General features: G+C 43.3%; 3 protein-coding genes across 3 annotated transcripts in view; all 3 read right to left on the bottom strand.

Annotated features, from left to right (window-relative positions):
- fam189a1 (family with sequence similarity 189 member A1) overlaps positions 1-21,333 on the bottom strand; it is a gene marked incomplete at both ends in the record, with an annotated part of 144,705 nt that overhangs the window by 106,657 nt on the left and 16,715 nt on the right. The gene's annotated exons all lie outside the window — the stretch shown is intronic.
- Positions 2,443-3,798, bottom strand: LOC306919942 (damage-control phosphatase ARMT1-like; the record flags this gene model as incomplete). Its single annotated transcript, XM_079496513.1, has 1 exon — positions 2,443-3,798. One exon carries the CDS (start codon positions 3,796-3,798, stop codon positions 2,443-2,445), a length of 1,356 nt encoding a protein of 451 aa, XP_079352639.1.
- LOC306920564 (E3 ubiquitin-protein ligase RNF185-like) lies at positions 9,152-9,958 on the bottom strand (the record flags this gene model as incomplete). Its single annotated transcript, XM_079497377.1, has 2 exons — positions 9,152-9,305; positions 9,420-9,958. 2 exons carry the CDS (start codon positions 9,956-9,958, stop codon positions 9,152-9,154), a joined length of 693 nt encoding a protein of 230 aa, XP_079353503.1.

Raw genomic sequence — 21,333 nt, 5'->3', positions numbered from 1 at the left:
GGGTGTGATTTTTCACATTTAAAATACAAATATTGTACTTTTGACTCGCCTACATTATGAATTAACCACATTAAGCCCTATTTCCAGTATAGAGAAACTGTACCAGAAAGTACGAGAACTATAAGCTCTTTTTTTTTTTTTTTTTTTCAATACAACATTTTGAAAAGCAAGAACACCAGTATTTTAACTCAAGTCCAAATTTGATGGAGCAACTTTCACTTCGCAGTTGAGTAATATTTGACCAGGAGTTTGCGTGGAGTCAAGTTCTGGGGTTGAATACTTCCACCACTGACAGAGAAGGTTCTAGGTTGTTGGTTTGGCGTGGAATTCATATGCATCACACAGTATCAGTTGATGTGACCGATGAGGTCACATAAGGCGAGCCAAATCTGCATTTCACACTGTATCAGAAGCTATTTTCCTGAGGATTCAAATCGATTAGTTCGAGAAGAAGGCGCTGCACCTGCTGGGCATAGAGACTGTTCCATGGTGACAGCAGGTTGATCTTTTACGCAGCCATTTATAGACATGAAGACATGGCTATTTCGATCAGAGTGTGATTCATTCCTTCACAAGCCTCCATGTCAACTTAGCATAACATTAGTACCACATGCAGATTTCCATAATGCTGAAGGATATCATTGCAGTTAGATATCGTTGTTTGTTTTTGTAAATTAAAGCTCCACTTTGTCATGCTACAGTGTCACACAAAATAACTGATCTAGTAGTACCACTAGAGCTGCAATTTTTGAAAAACTATTTAAGTAAAACTAGTTAAAGGGATAGTTCAGATTTTTTTAACTTAAATTGTATGAAATACTTGCCATTAATATAGTGGTTGCAACTGTATTAATTGATTGCCCGAGTCCCATGGTGGGAGTTCTGCTCTGGTTTTGGTCAATATTAAGTAGTTCCGGTCATTTTGTGGGGGGCACTGGGGCCACGCAGTAAAAGTAAATGAATCCACAAAACGAACGTAATTTGTATTGTTGACCTATTTCTAAAATATTAGCATGACTTTCGTTCAACTTTGACCCCTCTATCACATGGAACTATTTTTTGGGCGTAGTGATATGGACACAAAAAACATAGTTCTGTGTGATATAGGGGTAAAAAAAGAACGGAAGTTGCACTAATACTTTAGAAATAGGTCAACAATACAAATGACGTTAGTTTTGTGGATTAATTTACTTTTACTGTGTGGCCCCCAGTGCCCCCCACAAAATGACCGGAACTACTTGATATTTCACCAAAACCAGAGCAGAACTCCCACCACAGGACTCGGGCAATCAATTAATACAGTTGCAACCACTATATTAATGGCAAGTATTTCATACAACTTAAGTTAAAAAAATCTGAACTATCCCTTTAAGTGTGTCTGTGGGGTTTATAAATAATGAATCAATGAGCTTTGGACTAAATAACTATTTTGGATCCATTGGAACACCATTTTCTGAAGTAACTATTTTGGACATAGGCCTACTGTACGTACTTAGCTTGGTGTTTTCCAGCATTGAGTGTTAGTGTAAACACAAACATTGTGTAAAAACAAACATTGTGTAAACACAAACATTGAAGACAAAAGTGAGGACGCATATTGTGATTGGCCAAAATGAGATGATGGATGATGATAAGAGCGCCCCTCACTTCACACAAGTGTGATTCTTTTGTTTCATTTTTACTTTTTTTGAGTGGTGCAAACCACTCCAACAACTGGCTTTGTTAGTACCCGTGTGTGTTTGTGCCTGTACGGGTGAGCATGGTTGCTATGGTTAGTATGTGACATCACTGACATCACCGACATCGGATGCTGTGTCTTCCTGTTGCACCACTCAGTTCACACGGGTGTGATTCTTTTCTAACATGGGGAATTCACAACCATAAGCGGTGATCTTTCAGCGCATGTCCTCAATTATGACCTGTTCCTGCCAACAAATTATGACCTGTTCCTGCCCACAAATTGATCAGTTTAACTTGTAAATTGCAGTGGCAATCTTCCCAAAACCTCCGCTGGGACCAACAAGTGGAGGGTATACCAAATGATAGCTGCAAGCAGCAAATGAAGATCCAAAGCACTTTACAATGTGCATTAGATTAGCCATTAACCCATTCACACTCACATTCACACACTGATGGAAGAGGAAACCAGGAACCTGTCAATTCCGAAGTGCTACAAGCAAAGGATTCAACACATTGTTACCAATATTGAGGTCCTGCCGGTCTCAAAGTCCTGAGATTGTAAGTGAGATGTACAGTATGATGGCAAACTCATTAGTGAATCTGTTTGGCACCATGCCTTAACATGTTAATATTTGAGGCCTGACAAAGCAAGAACATTATCTCTGTAATCATTGCATCATGTGGCTTACAGCTGCTCAGTTAGTGCTCAGTTATACTTTATTGTTCAATGCCTTATTCTCCAATTACTTCCCATGACCAGTATTATTCTGTGTGTGGGCTGTAGAACTGAATCACTCCATACTTTCCACTGGTCATCCAGTCTGGATCTTTGGAGCTCAGCTTCTCCGCTTGACCTGGCTGCAGACCAACCTGTGTGTTGGCCTTCAGAGTCCTCAGGCTGCACAGTGGGGCAGGCCCGAAACCCTGTAGCGCCGTCTCAAAGGCCACCGCGTGGTCCCAGTCATGATCCCCCGTCAGTTTCCTGTAGTTGAGGTCTCCTTTGAAAAGTACCAGGTCTGCCCTCTGCAGTGTGGCATACAGGTCAGGCGCGTCGGCCGCCATGTCGCAGTACTTGTGGGGCTGCGTCCAGAACGGATGGTCATGATAGGTCCAGACACCCTCCTGTATGTAGCTCTGCCACTGGACACCGCTTTTGGACATCCAGTTGTTATTGGCTGCCAAGGTCCGCCGGATGGTCCACTGGAAATCGTTGGCGGTGACATCTGAGACAAACCAGGGGATGGATTTGCCATGAAAGTGGACCTCGCGGGCGAGACCGGCATAGAGCAGGAAGTCAGCTAGGACCAGATCAGTGACCAGCTCGAACCCTGCGTTGTCTAGGACTATGTCCACTCTGCCTGGGGTAGATGTACCGGACTCTCCTGGCTTCTTGGCAGAAACAAGTGCCAACCATACCTTGTTGGAGTCATCCACCAGGATGAAGGGTTGGAGGTAAGGAAGGGAATCAATGGGACTGGCCTTCTGAGAGTTCTCTTGCCCAGCAGAGATAGACAGGTCACACTTGTTTCCCCACAGAGACACATGTAACAGCTTATAGAACTGCTCCATCAGCTGTGTCTCTGAGTGTACTTCCATGTTATTGTAGAGGCCTTGCAGATATGTACACAGGGTAATTATTGCCTGCTGAGAATCAAAGAAACTCTTAGTCTTTGCCTCACTGAACACATCAAAGTCACTGATGGGGGGATTGAGCCAAAGGGCCTCCCGTATTCTGCGGTACATATAGCACTCCACGTAGAGCCATGGTGACTTAAACCAGCTGACAGAGTCTGGTCCGTGTTGTGAAGTATGCTGTCTCTGCAAGTAAAGGTTCCACGAGTCTGTATCTTTCAGACCATCCGACAAGGCCAGGACTGCCTTGTCCGTTTGCATTTCATTCCGTAGCTTAGACAGCAGAGCAATCGTCGCCTTCTCTGCCTGGACACTCTCCTCTCCATACTCTTCAAAAAACCTGTTTTTGTTGCGATGGATGGTGTCTATAACTTTGGTCAAGATGGTCGGCAATCTCTCTCTCACAGTCAAATAAGCAAATGACCCAACCACATGAGCAGACAGGGAAGGAGGAATTCCCGGCACAGATTGATCTACCGCCATCATACTACTCAATTAGGGCTGGTTGTTTGTAATTAGTGGTTAGTGGTGTCCGGTGAGAACTTAACCAGGATGTCTAAATCTCTGTCACAACAATATCTGGGATGTAAGGCCAAATATTCCGTCTCGTGCTGAAGGCCTTGGAGTCTCTCGCGAGGACCGAAGAAGTCACCGCTAGTTGCCAACTAAATCTCTGAGACAATGCATAGAATGTTCACATTAGAGGCAGTCTATGACATCAGTAATATGAAATCAGCTTCATGACATCAGTAAAGGTGCGTTCAGACTTGAATGGTTAGAGCGGCGCGATTACATACGAAGTCAATGCAAAGACGAGAATTGCCTGAATATATATTATTCAGGTCTGAACGCAGCTTTAGATGCATGTCTATCTACAATGCGGATATACATGCATCTATGTTCTTTACTGTAAGTAAATCAGTAAGATGCATGTCTATTAGCAACATTGCCAGCGTATTGTGCAAGTCTCTGTAGTTTGAGGCGATTCAGCTGTGACATCAAGTATGTCCAATTGTTGTCCATATACAGTACAGGCATAATCCGCGTATACAGACAGCCAACAACCTCACATTACATAAAATATACCAAGCAGAAAACAATGTGATTTAGGTTGAAAATCAGCAACGTTTTCCTTTAATAATGATTTGATGTTACATCAAGAGAAGGTTCACCATCTCTTTCATTACCGTGTACAACAGCGGCAGAGAAAGGCATGTATAACCCTAGTGAACATGTCACCCTAGTGAACATGTCACCCTAGTGAACATGCTCAGACTCTTGTCAACATCAACACATTCATTTCATAAGTGAAAACAGCAGAACTGACTCCTAATACACAACAGGCTTCAATGTTCACAGAGGAGCGCTAATTAGTTTATATAAGAAACAACGTACTATTGTGTGTGAGACAAAAATAAGGGTGTTACTGTTGATGACACTGACTAATTGAGTTCAGTCACTGGCGTGGCGGAGGGGGTAGAGCGCACGATCGGGGCCCCCGAACCGACCCCCCCACCACCACCACTGTACGACACGATGCATTATGGTGCCAACCCATCACAGCTTGACGTTACATCACTTTAAAACAAACACATCCCCCGCACAGTGGTGTCACTCTCGTAGAACGCAGTACCACCAGTAATCTTTTGACGTGCACGCACAGGGACGGAACGGAACGGTGCTAGAACGCGTCCCCCTAGATTCAAGGGAAGATGCACCTAATCAACCGCGTCACCAGACTTTCCATTGCAAGTACTCAGTGGTCTAGGTTTACTGCCCCCCCATCTATTTTCACGCCGTGTCAAGTACCGTGCCGAATCAAATGGCTACTACTTTGCATAACAGGACAGCTTTAACTGTTTATACCAAGCATGCGCACTTCCAGCAGTAGGCTATTATAGGCTATGGCTCCAGTAGGCTACAGCTGCTGTATGGTGTTCTGCACACAAGAAGAATGCCTCCTAGCTCCTCCATCAGAGAACAGATTCATTCGTCCAAAGCAATTTTTTTTAGTTTCGCTTGTGTGCAGTAAAGATGTTTGTCTGACTATTTTAAGTCTACTTTTGTGTCTGTGTCTAAAACTCTCACACACTATTTAACAATATCAGCCTTTCTGTGTGCATACCGTGATGCGCACACGCACGCACATGCACGCGCGTGCGTGTGCGCACAACGTCATTAAAACGCTGTGGTACCAGTAAAAATACACCATGACACCACTGCCTCCGTAACTGCTGCGGGTCTTACAAGCCTCGGCTACTGCAGTTCTCTCTCACAAATTCAAACCATTCAGCACCACAGTGCACGGCAGACCCACTTCAACTAATGAACTACTGTATAGAGCGGCGCAGTCCCGCCCCCTTTCAGAACGACGAGGGCCCAGGAAATAATTCCCCATTAATTTTCCTCATAGAGGTTTCAAAAAGTATTTATTTAAAGACGTTTATGTCGCGGACAAAGCCAACTCTTGTTGTGACAAATCATGACAATAAACACAATGTTTAAGGCCGATTCAATAATTAGTAAGAAGAAAAACAAAACAAAAAGTGTACCCTGCCTTTTTTTCTTCTTACTAATTATTTGATCTGCCCAAAACATTGTGTTTATTGTCATGATTTGTCACAACAAGAGTTGGCTTTGTCCACGGCGTAAACGTCTTTAAATAAATACTTTTTGAAAAGTCTATGGGGAAAATGAACGGGAATTATTTCCTGGGCCTGGAGCGGGAGTCGGGGGCGGGACTGCGACGCAGTGAAGCACTATCTAAGGGCAGGCAGGCTAAGTGAACTTCAATTTAATAACATCACATTGCAGGCAGTGACAGTAACAGTACTGTAGCCTACCTGTTAATGTTTTTTTGGGCCGCTATTGTTGATGATTTTACAGCGTGAGCCAGCATGAGACTTATACAATGAACTACTCGCCTAATGCCGTGGAGGTTCCATGTTTAAGTCACGGATGCATAGTTTTCATATCGTAAATATATGAACTTTGGCTAAAAGCTTGTGTTTAATCCAGGTGGGTTCTTGTTTACTACTTGATGAGACTATAGCGTTCGCCGGCACCATAACAAATGGCATGGCAGCGTGGCTACAAATCTTCCTCTTCAAAATAAGAGCCATTTGTAATTAGTCAACACTAGTATTATTTCTACATCTACTTACACGACGTACCTGTAGATAGACATTTGTAGCTGCTGCTCACGCTTAGAGGCAGAACTTGCAAAGTGCGACCAAGTACTGTGACTGTGATTGTGATGATCTGACAGCTGGAAGGCCGGGACCCTGGAGTCCCGGGCCGGGGAGCAGCCGTACCCCCAGCTCCCCCCTGGCGGACAGGGCCAGAGTTCAGTGTTAAATATGAACATCAGTGATAATTATGTATTCAAGGCATTCATATAGTAGGATGTTACTTCTTATTAAATGAGGTTTTAGTCACCAGTAGTGTTACTGAGCAAAGTGCGTCCCTGTCCCTGTGTGGGTCCCTCTCAGCATTGTCTTCCTCTTAAGGAAAGTCTTTGACCTAAACGTTGCAATATAATAAATTGAGCAGGTGAAGTGAAGTGAAGTGTCTGGATGTACTACACTGGTAAATAACACACACACACACGCACACGCACACGCACGCGCACACGCACACGCACACGCACACACCACACCACACCACACCACACCACACCACACGCACACGCACCTTTTCTTCTCTTTGTGGATCATAGAATTTCCGGACACCAAAACTATGTACAGCTCTCCATTGTGAGCAAAGGTGTATGACCTGTCCTTCTGGAGGACGCGGTGAAGAAGGTGTTGCTCAGCCAGCGGTTGGTCTTTGTGTCAAACACTGGTGTTGTTGTCCTGGGCACCGTTCACACCCGAGAGACAGCCATCTCCTCGTGTCTCCTGTCTCGCACGGCTCGCAATGCATTTTCAATGGGAGTCACGTGGTTTGATGAAACATCTTTGTCCCGATGATGGTGGCAGTGGCAGAGTGACATATTGAAACAGGTGCTGAAGTGCCTCTGGTGTTAATTAAAGGCCAGACCAACTGTGGTGGTGTCCAGCTTAGGTCCTACTGGACACCTTTGTATATTTCAAAGATATAGTACATTCACAAAGAGGGTAAATGGCCGGCCTCACATCCGGAACAGTCAAAGGATCCTTATAGGCCTTCAGTGACAGTCAGCAGACACAGGGTACAATAAAGACATGAGGACATCATCATCATCATTTTTCGACCGCGGTCGAGATCATGGATTTCACAATGCCACGCCAGACTTTCCGGTCCTTCATTGCCATCCCCAGTTCCTGCTTACTGATGCATGTGTCCGTAGCGATGACATCAGGGAACGACAGTTTTCTACCTCTGGTCTGCTTTGAGGCAGGACTCCAGAGAAGAAGGGAAGATATAACCTCATTGTCAGCTCTGTAGCAGTGGCCGGCAAACTGTGTTCTTCTGGATCGGACTAGTGAAGAAACACAGGGAAGGTTGCCGTATATTAGATTAGTCGATGGGTGGCTCTTCCAAGACAGATTTTGCGCTCTCATTAGAAGGCGGGTTTAAGTGCCATCCAACCGTTTCTCTAGTTTCTTTGAAAGTGTCCATGTTTCGGAGCCATAGAGTAGAATCGTCTCAACGGTCGTCCATACTGTCAAACAAACTACGGCGGAGCACAATATTTGTCTGATCAGCCTCACAGGTGACAGGCGTCACAAAGTGGACAGATGGCGTAAGATGTCCATGAAGCCACACTGTTATTGGACTCCAACTTGTTTGATGCTGATTAAAAAACGTTACAAAAATTCAACAAATCCAACACGCAAATTCAACAATCGACAAATGTGCATGAAAACGAAGATAAAATCAACAAAAGAAAAAAGAAAGCAAAAAGGTTGGCAGTCAAATCAAAATAAACGTTACTGTATAATAAATCAAGGTGCTGGTGCTCCTGTAGCTCACCTGCACATATACATAACGAGGCTCAGTCCTTGCCGCAGCTGGCCCAGGTCAAATCCCACATGGTCAAATAAAGCAGAAAATGCAAAAAAGGAGTGAATCTCTGCCATTGAGTTCACGTTTGGTGGTGGCCAGTAACACTGAAATAGCCTTCAGTGTTACTGGATCTTGCATTCATGATACATGGCGATAAAAACAAAACAAAAAAATAGATCCTGCCCCAAATTGTATGAAGGCAATTACAGGCAAGCGGCAGGGAGTATACCAAAAACCCTGTTTGATGGTCATTGTCACATGACTCACGAGAATATTTGTACCTGAAATGGTAAAGAAATCACATTTCTGCAACACTGATGTTTGTAGAATCTTTGACGGCACCTAAGGGTGGAAGTGAAAGACATTTTGGCTCGGTGTGGTTGGAGGTTCGTCCTTGGCCTACTGGGAGTGTGTGGTTGGAGGTTCGTCCTTGGCCTACTGGGAGTGTGTGGTTGGAGGTTCGTCCTTGGCCTACTGGGAGTGTGGGTGTGGTTGGAGGTTCGTCCTTGGCCTACTGGGAGTGTGGGTGCAGGAGGTTCGTCCTTGGCCTACTGGGAGGTTGGAGGTTCGTCCTTGGCCTACTGGGAGGCTCGGTGTGGTCGGAGGTTCGTCCTTGGCCTACTGGGAGTGTGGGTGCAGGAGGTTCGTCCTTGGCCTACTGGGAGGTTGGAGGTTCGTCCTTGGCCTACTGGGAGGCTCGGTGTGGTTGGAGGTTCGTCCTTGGCCTACTGGGAGGTTGGAGGTTCGTCCTTGGCCTACTGGGAGGCTTGGTGTGGTTGGAGGTTCGTCCTTGGCCTACTGGGAGTGTGGGTGCAAAGTGTCTATGTCCCTCTCTGACTTTAGCAGCGGTTCAGGAAATCCCAGACTTATTCAAGCTTCGGAAAGGCGGTCCCAGAACCTTTCCTCTGACCCTGTGCACCTCCAGGTTCCCTGACTCGACGAACTTCAGTTCAGGAAGCCTTTCCAAACGGGGAGAGCTTCTGAGTTTGTATTGGCCTTTAACACTGTAGACAATGCATTTGGTCTGAGCTTCACACCGCTTTCACTCTACCTGGCTCCACCGGAATAGCAGTCAAGTTAAATATAAAAGGCATACCAAAACAAACAAACTAACACACAGGGTAAGGCGAGACAGAAACTGTTCAATCTTCATGTGTTGAGGTGTCCCAGGGACAGGCCCCGGGGGTCTTCCATTATGTATGTTGACATATGTCCCATTAGGAATAAATGGGACATTTGTCCAAATGTGTCCAAATGACATTTGGAATACACCGTGTCCAAAGCCAAAGACTGGAATTCCTCCCCGATTTTCTGGCTCAGGCCTCTGTCCTTGTGGTCGTGGAGGTGTTCTGTGTCTTGGGTCCTGCTGGCCTTTACTTCCCCGTCCATATAAAGGTATAACTTTGTCTCTACTGATGCCGGCTTTGCACACTGGACACAGCTGTCTGTATGGTCTAGTCTCCAACCACTGATGAATGCAAGGCCAGCAGAAAAGGTGTCCACAGAGGCTGATCACTGCATCCTTAGCAGTGTCCAGGCATATGTTACATTCGAAAGCACTGTCCTGATTGTCTCCATTACCCTCAGTTGAGGTGCTGGACTTAGGGTTTGGGCTCTCACTGGCCGTAGAGCCAGAGGCTGGAGAGGTATTTGCCATTTAGATCGACAGACAAGAGGTGGTGGAGTAATACCGTTGACCCCTTTCTTCTTCAAAATATGTGGTTTAGATTGCTGAATACGTCTTCAAAGCTAGCTAGCTAGAGTTATATTTTCTCATATACTTGTAAGATGAACAGGTTGAAGAATACTGTGCGCCATACCCCCTTATATTGCAATTGTGACATCACACAAATATTGGCCAATCCGTGAAGCCGATGGGCTGAGTTGAGAAGATCATCCCCTAATATGGCGTGTAGAGCATTTTGAAGTATGCCTTTCCCTTGCGTATTCATCATTACAAACTGAGTTTCAATTTCAAACCTAGGGGCGTGATTGACAAAACAAGTTATGTGTTGACATGTAATGCGTGCGTGCGTGCGTGCGTGCGTGTGTGTGTGTCCGCTGGCAGTGTCAAGTTAATGTATATCGGAGGAGACACATGCTCGTCCAACACCCTCCCTCCCTGCAGGAGTTAGCAGTGACAGGAAACAAGTGTGAGGAAAATGTTGGATTTCGAATAACGACTAAAGGAGGAAGGAATATGGAAACACACAAGCACACATTCACACAGGCAAGGAAGGACCTGTGCAAGTGTTGATTAATGGTGTATGACTACAGTAAACACACTGTCAATTTAGTAGTCCCACAAATTATTATAGATTTGTTTGGGGAAAAGCAGTACTCAATGTTGGCTGCACGTTAAAATGATCATACATAATATAATATTGGCCTGAGGTTGTTGTAATTTCTCTCTTATTGATCCAAACACAAGCAAGATCCCTGTAAGTTATTTTAAGCAATATAAAGTTCAATTTCGATTTAAAAGGTAAACATGTAACCAATGTGCGCAGACAGACATACACACTCACACAGAGGTCTGAATCAAACAAGGTTAATGTTGTCAAATACTAAAAGGATTATCCTTGTAAATTATAAATTGTAATCCAAAAAGCAGGAACCACAGAGGAGACTTTGTGTGATATATTGCTATGTATACAGAACTATGTCTGTCATTTTACTATGATGAAAAAACTCTGCCACCTGTATCCATCATTCAACATCCAGATTGACTTGTCTTACTTTAACAAAGGCAATAATGCAGGCACATCCCAGTCTCTCATACCTGACGAAGACCGGTTATTTTTGTACACGTATTTTTGTTCAGCACCATTAGAATCCTTTTGAGATGTGCATGCTTCCCTCTTGGACTTTGCATCCAGTCTCTCACCCGGGTACTGGACAAACGATAACAGTACAAAAGTCTGCAACACATGGCCCTCAGCTCCACTTGTTTATTGCTGTCCAATGTTTCGATCCTACTTGATCTTCATCAGGAACTTGATGCTTTACTTAATTGTCCTACTTGCATGAGCCATTTCAGCTGCATTCTCGTGATCTCGTTGCTCATTTCACACATTTTCATCTCTGTTCAAAACGGCTGTTCAAAACGGCAGCAGTTCTCAAATGTTTTAATTTCAAGGACCCCCATAACTCTGAGAGTGTATAAATGGAACTTGATTTGATACGATTTGACTCACATGTACATACTGTACACAAACACATGTATATATCTAATATCTATCTATCTATATCCCCACTCCCCTTCGGTGAATCTCTTACAGTAATTACACCAGTTGTGTTCTTGTGAAGCACTTTTGTACTTAGGTCAAGCTTTTATGAATATATCCATTTGGCCAAAGAAAAGAGTCATAGCCTCATGCATCACCATAGTAGTCTCCGTGCCCACAAGCAGCCAGTTTGTCAGTGTAGAGACGATGCCATCCTGGATTTTATCTATATAGTGCGTCTTCACAGACAAGCTACACACACATAAACCTACGATCGATAGCTAACATTGGACAGGGAGGCACTAGACACTTGAAGTAGCTGTGCTGCCATTTCTGTTGGATTTTTGGTTTACTTTGAAAAAGGTTATGAAAACAAAAAGGAGAAAAAGCATAGTTTCCATTTCAGATATGTGGGACTATCCGGTTAGGGCTAAATTAAATGAAAATGCTTTATTTTGTGTCTGACATCACAGAGGTTACACAGAGGCCTGCTGAAGGCCTGCTGAAGGAGAGAGAGCCTCTCTTCTACATGGAGATACCAAGTAACCATGGAAGTAAAATCCCGACGACAGTCCTCTTGTGAAGGGCAAGAGTCGCCATGCACGTTTGTGGTCTCAGTTTCATTGCATTATATCTAGATTGAGTTTAAAGGAAAGGTTCGCTTGCTGCTCACAAGACACCTGTCTAAATACCACACCAGTGGGGAAAAACCTATTATGTACAACCTCAATGGCAACCTCAACCGAACTTGAGGGAGGGAGGGAGAGAGAAAGAGAGAGCGTGTGGGGAATGATAGAGACAGACACATAAGGCATGATGATTTATGCTAATGAAAGGGGTCCTGTCAACACTTCTCCTCACACTGTCTTGCTCTCTCTTTCTCTCCAACAAACACACAAACACATCATCCAACATAACATGTCTCCTCTATCTAGAAAAACATTTCACATTCTTAACAGGGCGTGAACACGGGAGATGCGTGTCAATAATTTGTAGCAATACGAGCGGGGGAGCAATTGAGGATTTGAGCCGCGGGGCATTGATGTCTCATGCACACACAGGAGGTGCAATATGTGGCGATCTTTCCTTCCATGCTGATGTCCAGGGAAAGAAACACAAACCAATACAGGAATGGGTTTAGATGGCACAATACTCCTTATATATGGTCGTAACGTCGCTGTGAAAACCATGTATGGCCAACTCCTGTTACTTGTTCAGGAAACGGAAAAGATGGTTCCAATGTAGTTATTATTTAGTCAATATTATGAAACCCACACCACTTTCACTTCAAAGATAGCAAAAAAGTATCAGAATCGTATTGCGCCATATTAGGAGCTTAAGATCTGCTATTTTTGTTTGACACTGTAGTATGATGAAGGCATTCATTTACAAAAAAAAGTATACAATGTAAAACATATGGATACAAGGTTCCTGCCCGACAGCAACGATACGCTGAGTGAGGAAGGCAGGACTGTGCTGCCTTAGACCTTATGTCTAGGATAAAGCCTGGGCTGTCAGTCACTGCTCCTCGCCTGCATCTCTCTTCTCTCAATTCCTAAAAATGCACACACTGCAACATCAGCTGCGGATGGGATTTATTCGTCAGTGTTAGGGCAAGGAATAGAACCCAAGGCGTTGCTCAATCACTCCTGACAATATTGTTTTTATTTTACCATGCAGATCTTTCGCCTTCTGTTCGCTACAGCTACTATACAGCAGGCAGAAATGCAGCCCCAGGGCTGTTCTTCTGACACAGTAGAGCGGATAACATCTATGTCTGTACAATGCAAGTCCTTAGTTGTGGCTTAGTTGCCGTCATGCGGCTATAGGAACTGGGAACATCACAGACACACACGCACAAAAATACATGCCGCGTGATATTTGACCATGCTTCAACACCTTTCATGAATTCTGCTGCAGTCTACCGTACCCTGTACCTGCATAACATGTCCTACTCTTACTGTATGTCCTAACTGGAACATACAGTAGCAGGGTGATATGAGCAAAAATAAATTCACCAATATAAAATTGGAGGTTGATAAGATGGGAGAGAGGATAAAACGTAAGTTGCTAGATTTAGATGATTAGATAACTGTGAAGCAGGGCTGTGTCCTGCACGCCCATTAGCCTGTTGAATGTGATGGCTGTCCTCGTTCTACAGAGATTAGAAGAGTTGGAAGCAGGTTTTCAGAATGTCACAACTTCAAAGATGCAAAACATCTCCGATCTCTCTTTTTCTGTATCACTTTTGTTTATACATTGCTTTCAGTTTTTAACACATGCATTCACGCATGCGCGCGCGCACACACCACACACACACACACACACACACACACACACACACACACACACACACACACACGCACACACACACACACACACACACACACATTAATTTGTCCACAATAATCCTGATGAAATGTTCATATCGTCCCATAGTCACATCCATCTACTCTATTACATATTCTCTCTATCATATGTATCTCTCTCTCCTGACACACTCCAACAGTGAATTGTTTTGGTCTTCCAGTCACCGCTAATGAGAATGAGCCAGAAAGGCTGAAGGCCAGCTCATTACACCAGAGTAGTGGAATTGACTGCATATAAACAATCTCTCTCTTCCTCCATGAAACTCTCTCCATCTACCTGACACTTTATTATCCCTCGTCCACTCGTCCACTCTCTCACTCCTTAACTCGTTCCACACAACAACACTTATCGAGAAATCTGTACAAGCTGCGGCCTCTCTCTTCTCATGCCCCTTGTTTAATCTCCCCTTACACGCACGCACGCACGCACGCACGCACGCACGCACGCACGCACGCACGCACGCACGCACGCACACACGTCACACACACACGTCACACACACACATCACACACACACACACACACGTCACACACACACACACACACACACACACACACACACACACACACACACACACACACACACACACACACACACACACACACACACACACGTCACACACACACACACACACACACACGTCACACACACACACACACACACACACACCCCTGACTACAAGAAGCCATAGCAACGGTCTCTGGTTGCCACAGCAACCAACCGTGACAGCCTACCATGCAATGAAAGTCAACAATGAAGCAGAACAACAGCAGTGTTTCTGATTTCTCTGCTATCATTTAGCATCACATCACCTGCATTTTAATTCCCTCTGGCGGTAGATTTCTTGAAAGTGTGAGAACCACTAAGGGTTAAAGGCTTAAAGCACAACCACCACATCTTAAACAGGTGTCTCAGGTGACTCCTTGTCTCATCAATTACCAATAGATCCAGAATTCCACAACACTATGTATCAATGTTTCTAAATAAAAGATGACACAAAGAAAATGCTTTGTAATGACAAATTGACATTACAACCTGGAATGAATTTTAAATTGGAGTCATTAAAACGTAGAAACATTCTGGGTAATAAACTCAACAGAAGGTGGACTTCATGGACACTCTGGATTCTGGAACTCTGCTTTGATGTGAGTTGCCCACTGAAAGCTGCCTTCAGCATCCTATCACATGCTCTGTGAAGTATGTTGTATTTTCAGAAGGAATAAAGCATACTTCCAGACGCTAAAGGGTCAAATCAGCCCTCAGCGGCTTCGGACAGGAATATGGGGAGGGAAGCCTCCGAGAGGGTCCCAACTTTGCTTTACTTCCCGTATCTGCGTGAAGTGGGCGGACATATTATTAGGAGACGGGAAGAATGTTGGAGTCTATTCATTTCCAATGGGAGAATGAACGTGACCACAGCTTCTGAACCATTCCTTAACTCCATGGTCACTGAACTAAGTAATGGACCCAATCATCACAAGGCACACAATATGTCAAAGATATTCATGGCTTCTTTTAGCGAGACAGAAACAATCTCTAAAGAGAAAATACCAGCACTCACGGAACATTCGTTTTAAGGCACTTTTAATTCTTTAAAGAGTTGGCATGGTACGCTGCAGAACAGCACAACGTACGCGTTTTGACCCGTACATCTAGTGAGCGTCTGAGCATAGACATGGTAACGCCCCGCCTGCCTCTGATTGGCCTACCGACACTGCCCGTCTTGACTGTCCACTGAGGTGGATATAGCTATGCTGGATAGTCTGATCTCTGCTGCGAGGTAGTGGAAAATAATACGTATACAGTATATGAGTATACGGTATCAGTATGTTACAAGAGAACTGCCTGTAACTTTTTGTAGAAGAGGCAAACTAATATTGTTTATACCGTTTGCTTTGATGGAATAGTTGATTGAACATGTATGCCGTAATATGATTTGATTTGGGTGTGTTCTAAATAAAGTGTTTGTGTTGATTATTGTGTAATTTATTTGTATGTGTAAACGTGAAACATTATCGTCTCTTTTCCCTTCACCTTTATCCTTTTTAGTATAATAGTATTAGTTTACTATAATTAGATTAATACACGATAATCAACACTAACACTTTATTTAGAAGTACACACCTAAATCAAATTATAGTACATCATACACGTGTGTTCAATCAATTATTCAATCAAAGCAAACGGCATAAAGAATATTAGTTTGGCTCTTCTACAAAAATAAAACGTACAAGTTAGTTACAACTTATAAGGCTGCATTTTGTTGCACGTGCCAAGCTGTCATTCTCTTGTATGATTTCCCACCACGGAGTAGCCTTCTCGGAGGACAGTCAAGACGGACAGTGTCGGTAGGCCAATCAGAGGCAGGCGGGGCGTTACCATGCCTATGCTCAGACACACACTAGATATACGCGTTTCGGCCCTCAAGCCTTCATCAGCGTTGGATACTACAAACAGGATGTGTCACATTATATAGTCTCCCTAGTTGAGACAACTTCCTCTGTCCCACATAGACATGCATGACTTCACCAGTACCAAAAGTGCAAATATTCAACCAGACACATAATAATAGGCATCAGAGTCATTGAATGAATATATGATAATAATGTCAGAATATAGAGTCCTTTGTCCTTTGTTCTTTTAGCGAGACAAATCAGGGAAAATCTACTTTGGTCTCGACCTTTCTTTATCCCAGCAACAAACTCTCGCGAGATTTGAGAGGAGTCCGGAAGAGTCTGGGGCTCTGGCCCCATATTTAAGATGAGAATATGTGAATATTATAACGTGAATTCAAATGAATGGACATATTAAAACAGTTTCCTTGCTTTATAATCTAAATAACATGTCACGCAGGCTGCCTGTGTTGGAAATAGTCCCATGATTTGTTATTGAGCCGACAAATAAGCCACTTCCGCGATCCGAAGCACAGCCAAAGAGCAAAGCGGGCTAAGATCGTCCACTTTGCATTGGACTCAGTTTCCCAGAAGCCCTTGCAAGCCGGCGGTTGGTTGATTTCCGGTTACGTCATCATAAAGTGTCGGCCTCGTCACCAGGTCCGCGACAAAGCGGCTATTTCTTTTAAGTTATTAAAAGCGGCGAATTAAACACATAACAAATAGCGGGTTTAGTGTATTAAGCAGGGAAATACAATGGAATAAATGTCGTGTATGGCGGGTTATGCAGTCAAACTTAAGTGAAATAAAATGTGTGCTTAATAATGTAATTTTCCATAACTGTCTTAGACTCTTGGTTGATGGGGACTGATTTGGGAATTGGGAATCATGACATTTGCCATATAATACTCTCAATGGTCATCCACATTACATTGTCAGTGTTGTTGTCAGCCTGGGAGAGGTCAGAGGGAGCAAACCATGCCTACTTAGGAGACCATTTGTAGTCCATTTGGCCTCTAGTGGCTCCAATGAAGTTCGGGAAGCTATTTTGACGTCTCTCCGTTTGTCCGCTGCTAATCTCACAAACCACTGGAGCAATCAACGCCAGGTTCCCTGTTCAAACTGCCAGGAGACCAAAGAAGTAGGCGACCTCCACTCCACTTTCACTGGAGCCTCTAACCTGCCACATCAGATTAGAGTTTGGTTAGAATGAGGTTCAGAATGAGGTTCAGAATCAAACACATTTCTGCCTCACTTTCGCAAGTGGTCTAAAGAGTCTGTGTGCTGTATAATGATAGATGGATCATAATGGGGTGAAATACAAATGATTGGAAATTGATCAGACTTTATAGCCAGCCTCTGAAGAGTTTTTGTTTAGTTTTGGCCATGTGGAATTCACCTTCACAATTGTCAGTGGCAACAATCCAGCTTATTCAGTCCCATTGTCACACTAAAGCCTGATTTGCCCTTGCATTTGCAGTTGCGTGCCAGAGTTGTACACTGAAAATAGCAGATGTACAAGCTCACAATGCATTGTATCATTGTTACTTTCAGATTCACCTTTGAATTATAGTATAGTTTATTGGTGGTGGCTGTGAGGCTGGCAATAGGCAAAATGCATGCTAATTCAGTTAAGTGGCTAATTCAGTTAATTAAGCAAATGGTGTGCAGCAACCATAAGCTAAAATAATTATGTTAATGTTGCAAGCAAAGGAACCACTGTTCAAAATGAAATACTCATTCTAATTGGAGGCTGCAGTTTATACATTCAGCAAAATAAATGCATCACACTGCACCAACTCCTACCATACCTTTATCTGTGGCTTAATGTAGACTGCTCATAAATATCCATCATATGGCTATGGAGTCAATCCAAAATGAAATAAATCATACTTTCTGGCACATTATAATATAGGAGACAGGGATTTTTTTTTGCATGACCGTGTCAGTTAATGGGCTTAGTTTTTCTACTACTGGGAGGGACAGAGCAGCTATAGAAGCAGAGCTCCCTTTGGACTCACACCAACTCAACTCAACTCCAAATTCCTCAGGAGTCATAGAGAATTAAACACTTGAACCCTAGACTCGAGAGACTTACTAAATCGGACCCGAGTATTTGCCATTTATACTTCATCAAGGCATCAAATTAACAAGTTTAATACCTTTAATGTCTTTACATCTGGCATGTTTGTTACTATGTTTTGTTACAAAAAAATATAATTAATGTGAGTGGGTAAATAACTATGTGAACTGACATGCACTACGCCTACACCTGAATAGCTACAAAACGTATTCAAAAACAGTGGGTGGAATCCACTCCCAGGGTATTAAGAAAAAGCCTGAGAGTGCATGGATCTATAATGACTAAAACAAGAACACTGGGGTCTGACTAGCCAACAAACAGCTAGTCAATAATGAGTGATAATAAGAACGTCATCTACTTCCTTTCGTCAGGCTTGAATGAGCAAAGTAATCAGACACAATAGGTACAGTATAGAGCAGAGGCAGAACGGGGAAGACAAGACAAAGCACGCAACGATATGCACAGGTGGCTGGATAAGATATAACTCAAGGGACAAGTGTATAAGCACTCCAAATCTAGTTTGATTCAGTCCTATGCATGGGGGTTCACATTCATAAAACATGAGACCCAACAAAATATTTAGTTTTTTCATTGAAAGGTGTTCTAGATTTCATGGCCAGAAATAGAAATAGGTGGATAGTTGCACAATTAGTATGCCCATTCCTAGACTTAGCATTTACATACGAACCTCTGGCCATGAAGAACAAAGTATGGTAAATGGTAAATGGTGCATTTATATATTTATATAGCGCCTTTATCCAAGGCGCTTTACATAGATTGTGCATTACATTCACCCATTCACACACATTCATACACATTCATTGCAGCGGAAGCCATGCAAGGTACCAACCAGCACATCGGGAGCAATTTGGGGTTCAGTGTCTTGCCCAAGGACACTTCGACATGTAGCCAGGAGGAGCCGGGATTCGAACCGCCGACCCATGGATCATTGGACGACCTGCTCTACCTCTTGAGCCACAGCCACGTATAAATTCTCGAAGTAAAACGCGAACTGCAACTGGGCTCTGTTGAAATGACGCACTGTCACAGGCACTCGTTGGATGGCAAATTTTGGAGTAGGTGTGCGAATTAAGCGGACTGTGTGTGCAAAGGGGCTTAACACTTCTAAAGCCACGGCTGACAGCAGACATTCAGCAACCTGCAGAGACGTGCACCCCAGGGACATAACCAGGCAGTGAGCCCAATCCAGCAGAGTGTGGAGAGAGAGAGAGAGAGAGAGAGAGAGAGAGAGAGAGAGAGAGAGATGGGGGGAGTGGGGCCATTAACCCATTTTGGCGGGAACCCCTTTTGGTGTTAGCATTATGTTATGCTTTAGCTATTGAAAAATAGCAGATCTACAAGCTCATAGCGCGCCACCGAGTGGCGCGCTACGAGCTTGTAGGTCTGCTATTTTTGAAAATCGAAGAACGACTGACATAGAAACATAGCTTTTTCAGAAAACTGTCAGGATGTAGAAGACATTTTTAGAATCTGATCTCAGGTCAAAATGGATTAACCAAACTGCAACATACAGTAGTGGAGGACAGATGATCAGAGCTGGAATGTCAACCTTCAGGGAGAGGCTGCCTGAGCCGCGGAGGACCTTCATGCTGCACAGAGACAGATGCCTCCTCATCTTCACAGCCCTTTGAGGGCATCACTCACATGTTTCTGCCCTTTTCACTGTAAATCCTCTCCTCCTCTCTTCAGTGATCACGTGTTGTGAGTCTCAGCAGCGTCCTTCCTTCCTCTACTGAAACAGTCTGTTGAACTGTGCCAATTTTCAGGCGCTAATTCTCTTTTTCTTCTGGGTTTTCAAAAGTAGGTTCAAGGTAGATCAAGCTAGCATACGAATGAATGTGAATTAATGATTGAAAAAAGGTAGAAAAACACATAAAAAATTGGCAATGAGAAGAAGTGATTTATTTTTCAGTGATTTATTAATTTATTGCTATTCAATCTATCTGATTCAAAAACCATGTAGTAATAATATCAAGCAGACTTAAATTGGATGATTTCAATGATGATTTTCAGCAAACATTAATTTAACCCAGTAGATCTGTGAGAGGTTTGGGTTTGTCTCTCATCTAAACCTTTGAGAAGGAGCTTCAGTATGTACTGTACTGTACAGAATGAACAGTGACATAAGGCCCTATGTAGACTGGATTCTTAAATTGAGTGATATTACATTTTTATGATGTAATTTCCTCATTACGACGGCCAGTTTAAGGGTTTTATGGGTCTTTTTATGAACATTATGTGATTATTCGGGGATGTCACCGCAAGTAGTTCAATATGACGACTGATGGCATTTTTCCTGGATGTCCTCCTGAAGAATGGGATGGAGTCATTGAGTACAGATTATACAATTTAAGGCTGGAAGAGGAAAGCCCCTTCATACCATCGCATGCAGCGTCACTCGCTGGTTTAGATTATTTTTTCCATTTAGATTTCTTTTCAAATTAGTTTTGAATGTGGGTTGGTGGATTACTCGTTTAGCTTAGTTTGTATTTTTGTTTAAAGCCTCCATTCTAGTTTAGTTTTCATTAGTTAGTCTCAGTGGCGTGATTAAAAAAAACACATTAAAAATGTTGAATAATTTGGACAATTCTGGGCTTAAAACACAGCTAAATGATTCATGTATGAAATTGAGAGTTTTCTTTTGTTTTTGTATTTCGTTACAGAGAGTACGTGTACACTACTACTAGACAATGTAGGTTGATTCCCATGCGGCCAATGGGAATCCAACCTAAGCAGCATGAATGGAGTGGTCCTAGTCAACACTGTAAAATCATCTGAGAGAGAGCAAGAAACGGATCCATTTGTACAGAGAATTCAACTAACACTAAGGATTTAATAGGATAGCGTCAGCAAGGTGCTCACAATAATCATATTGCAGAGATTTAAATGCATTGCGGAATCCTTCGTCATACACTGTATATGAGTTGTGCAGGTGGTT

The sequence above is a fragment of the Electrona antarctica genome (genome assembly GCF_951216825.1).
Source record: "Electrona antarctica genome assembly, chromosome: 3".
Taxonomy (NCBI): Eukaryota; Metazoa; Chordata; class Actinopteri; order Myctophiformes; family Myctophidae; genus Electrona; species Electrona antarctica.
Note: the sequence above shows the minus strand (reverse complement) of the source record. Positions and strands in the feature narration are given on the sequence as shown.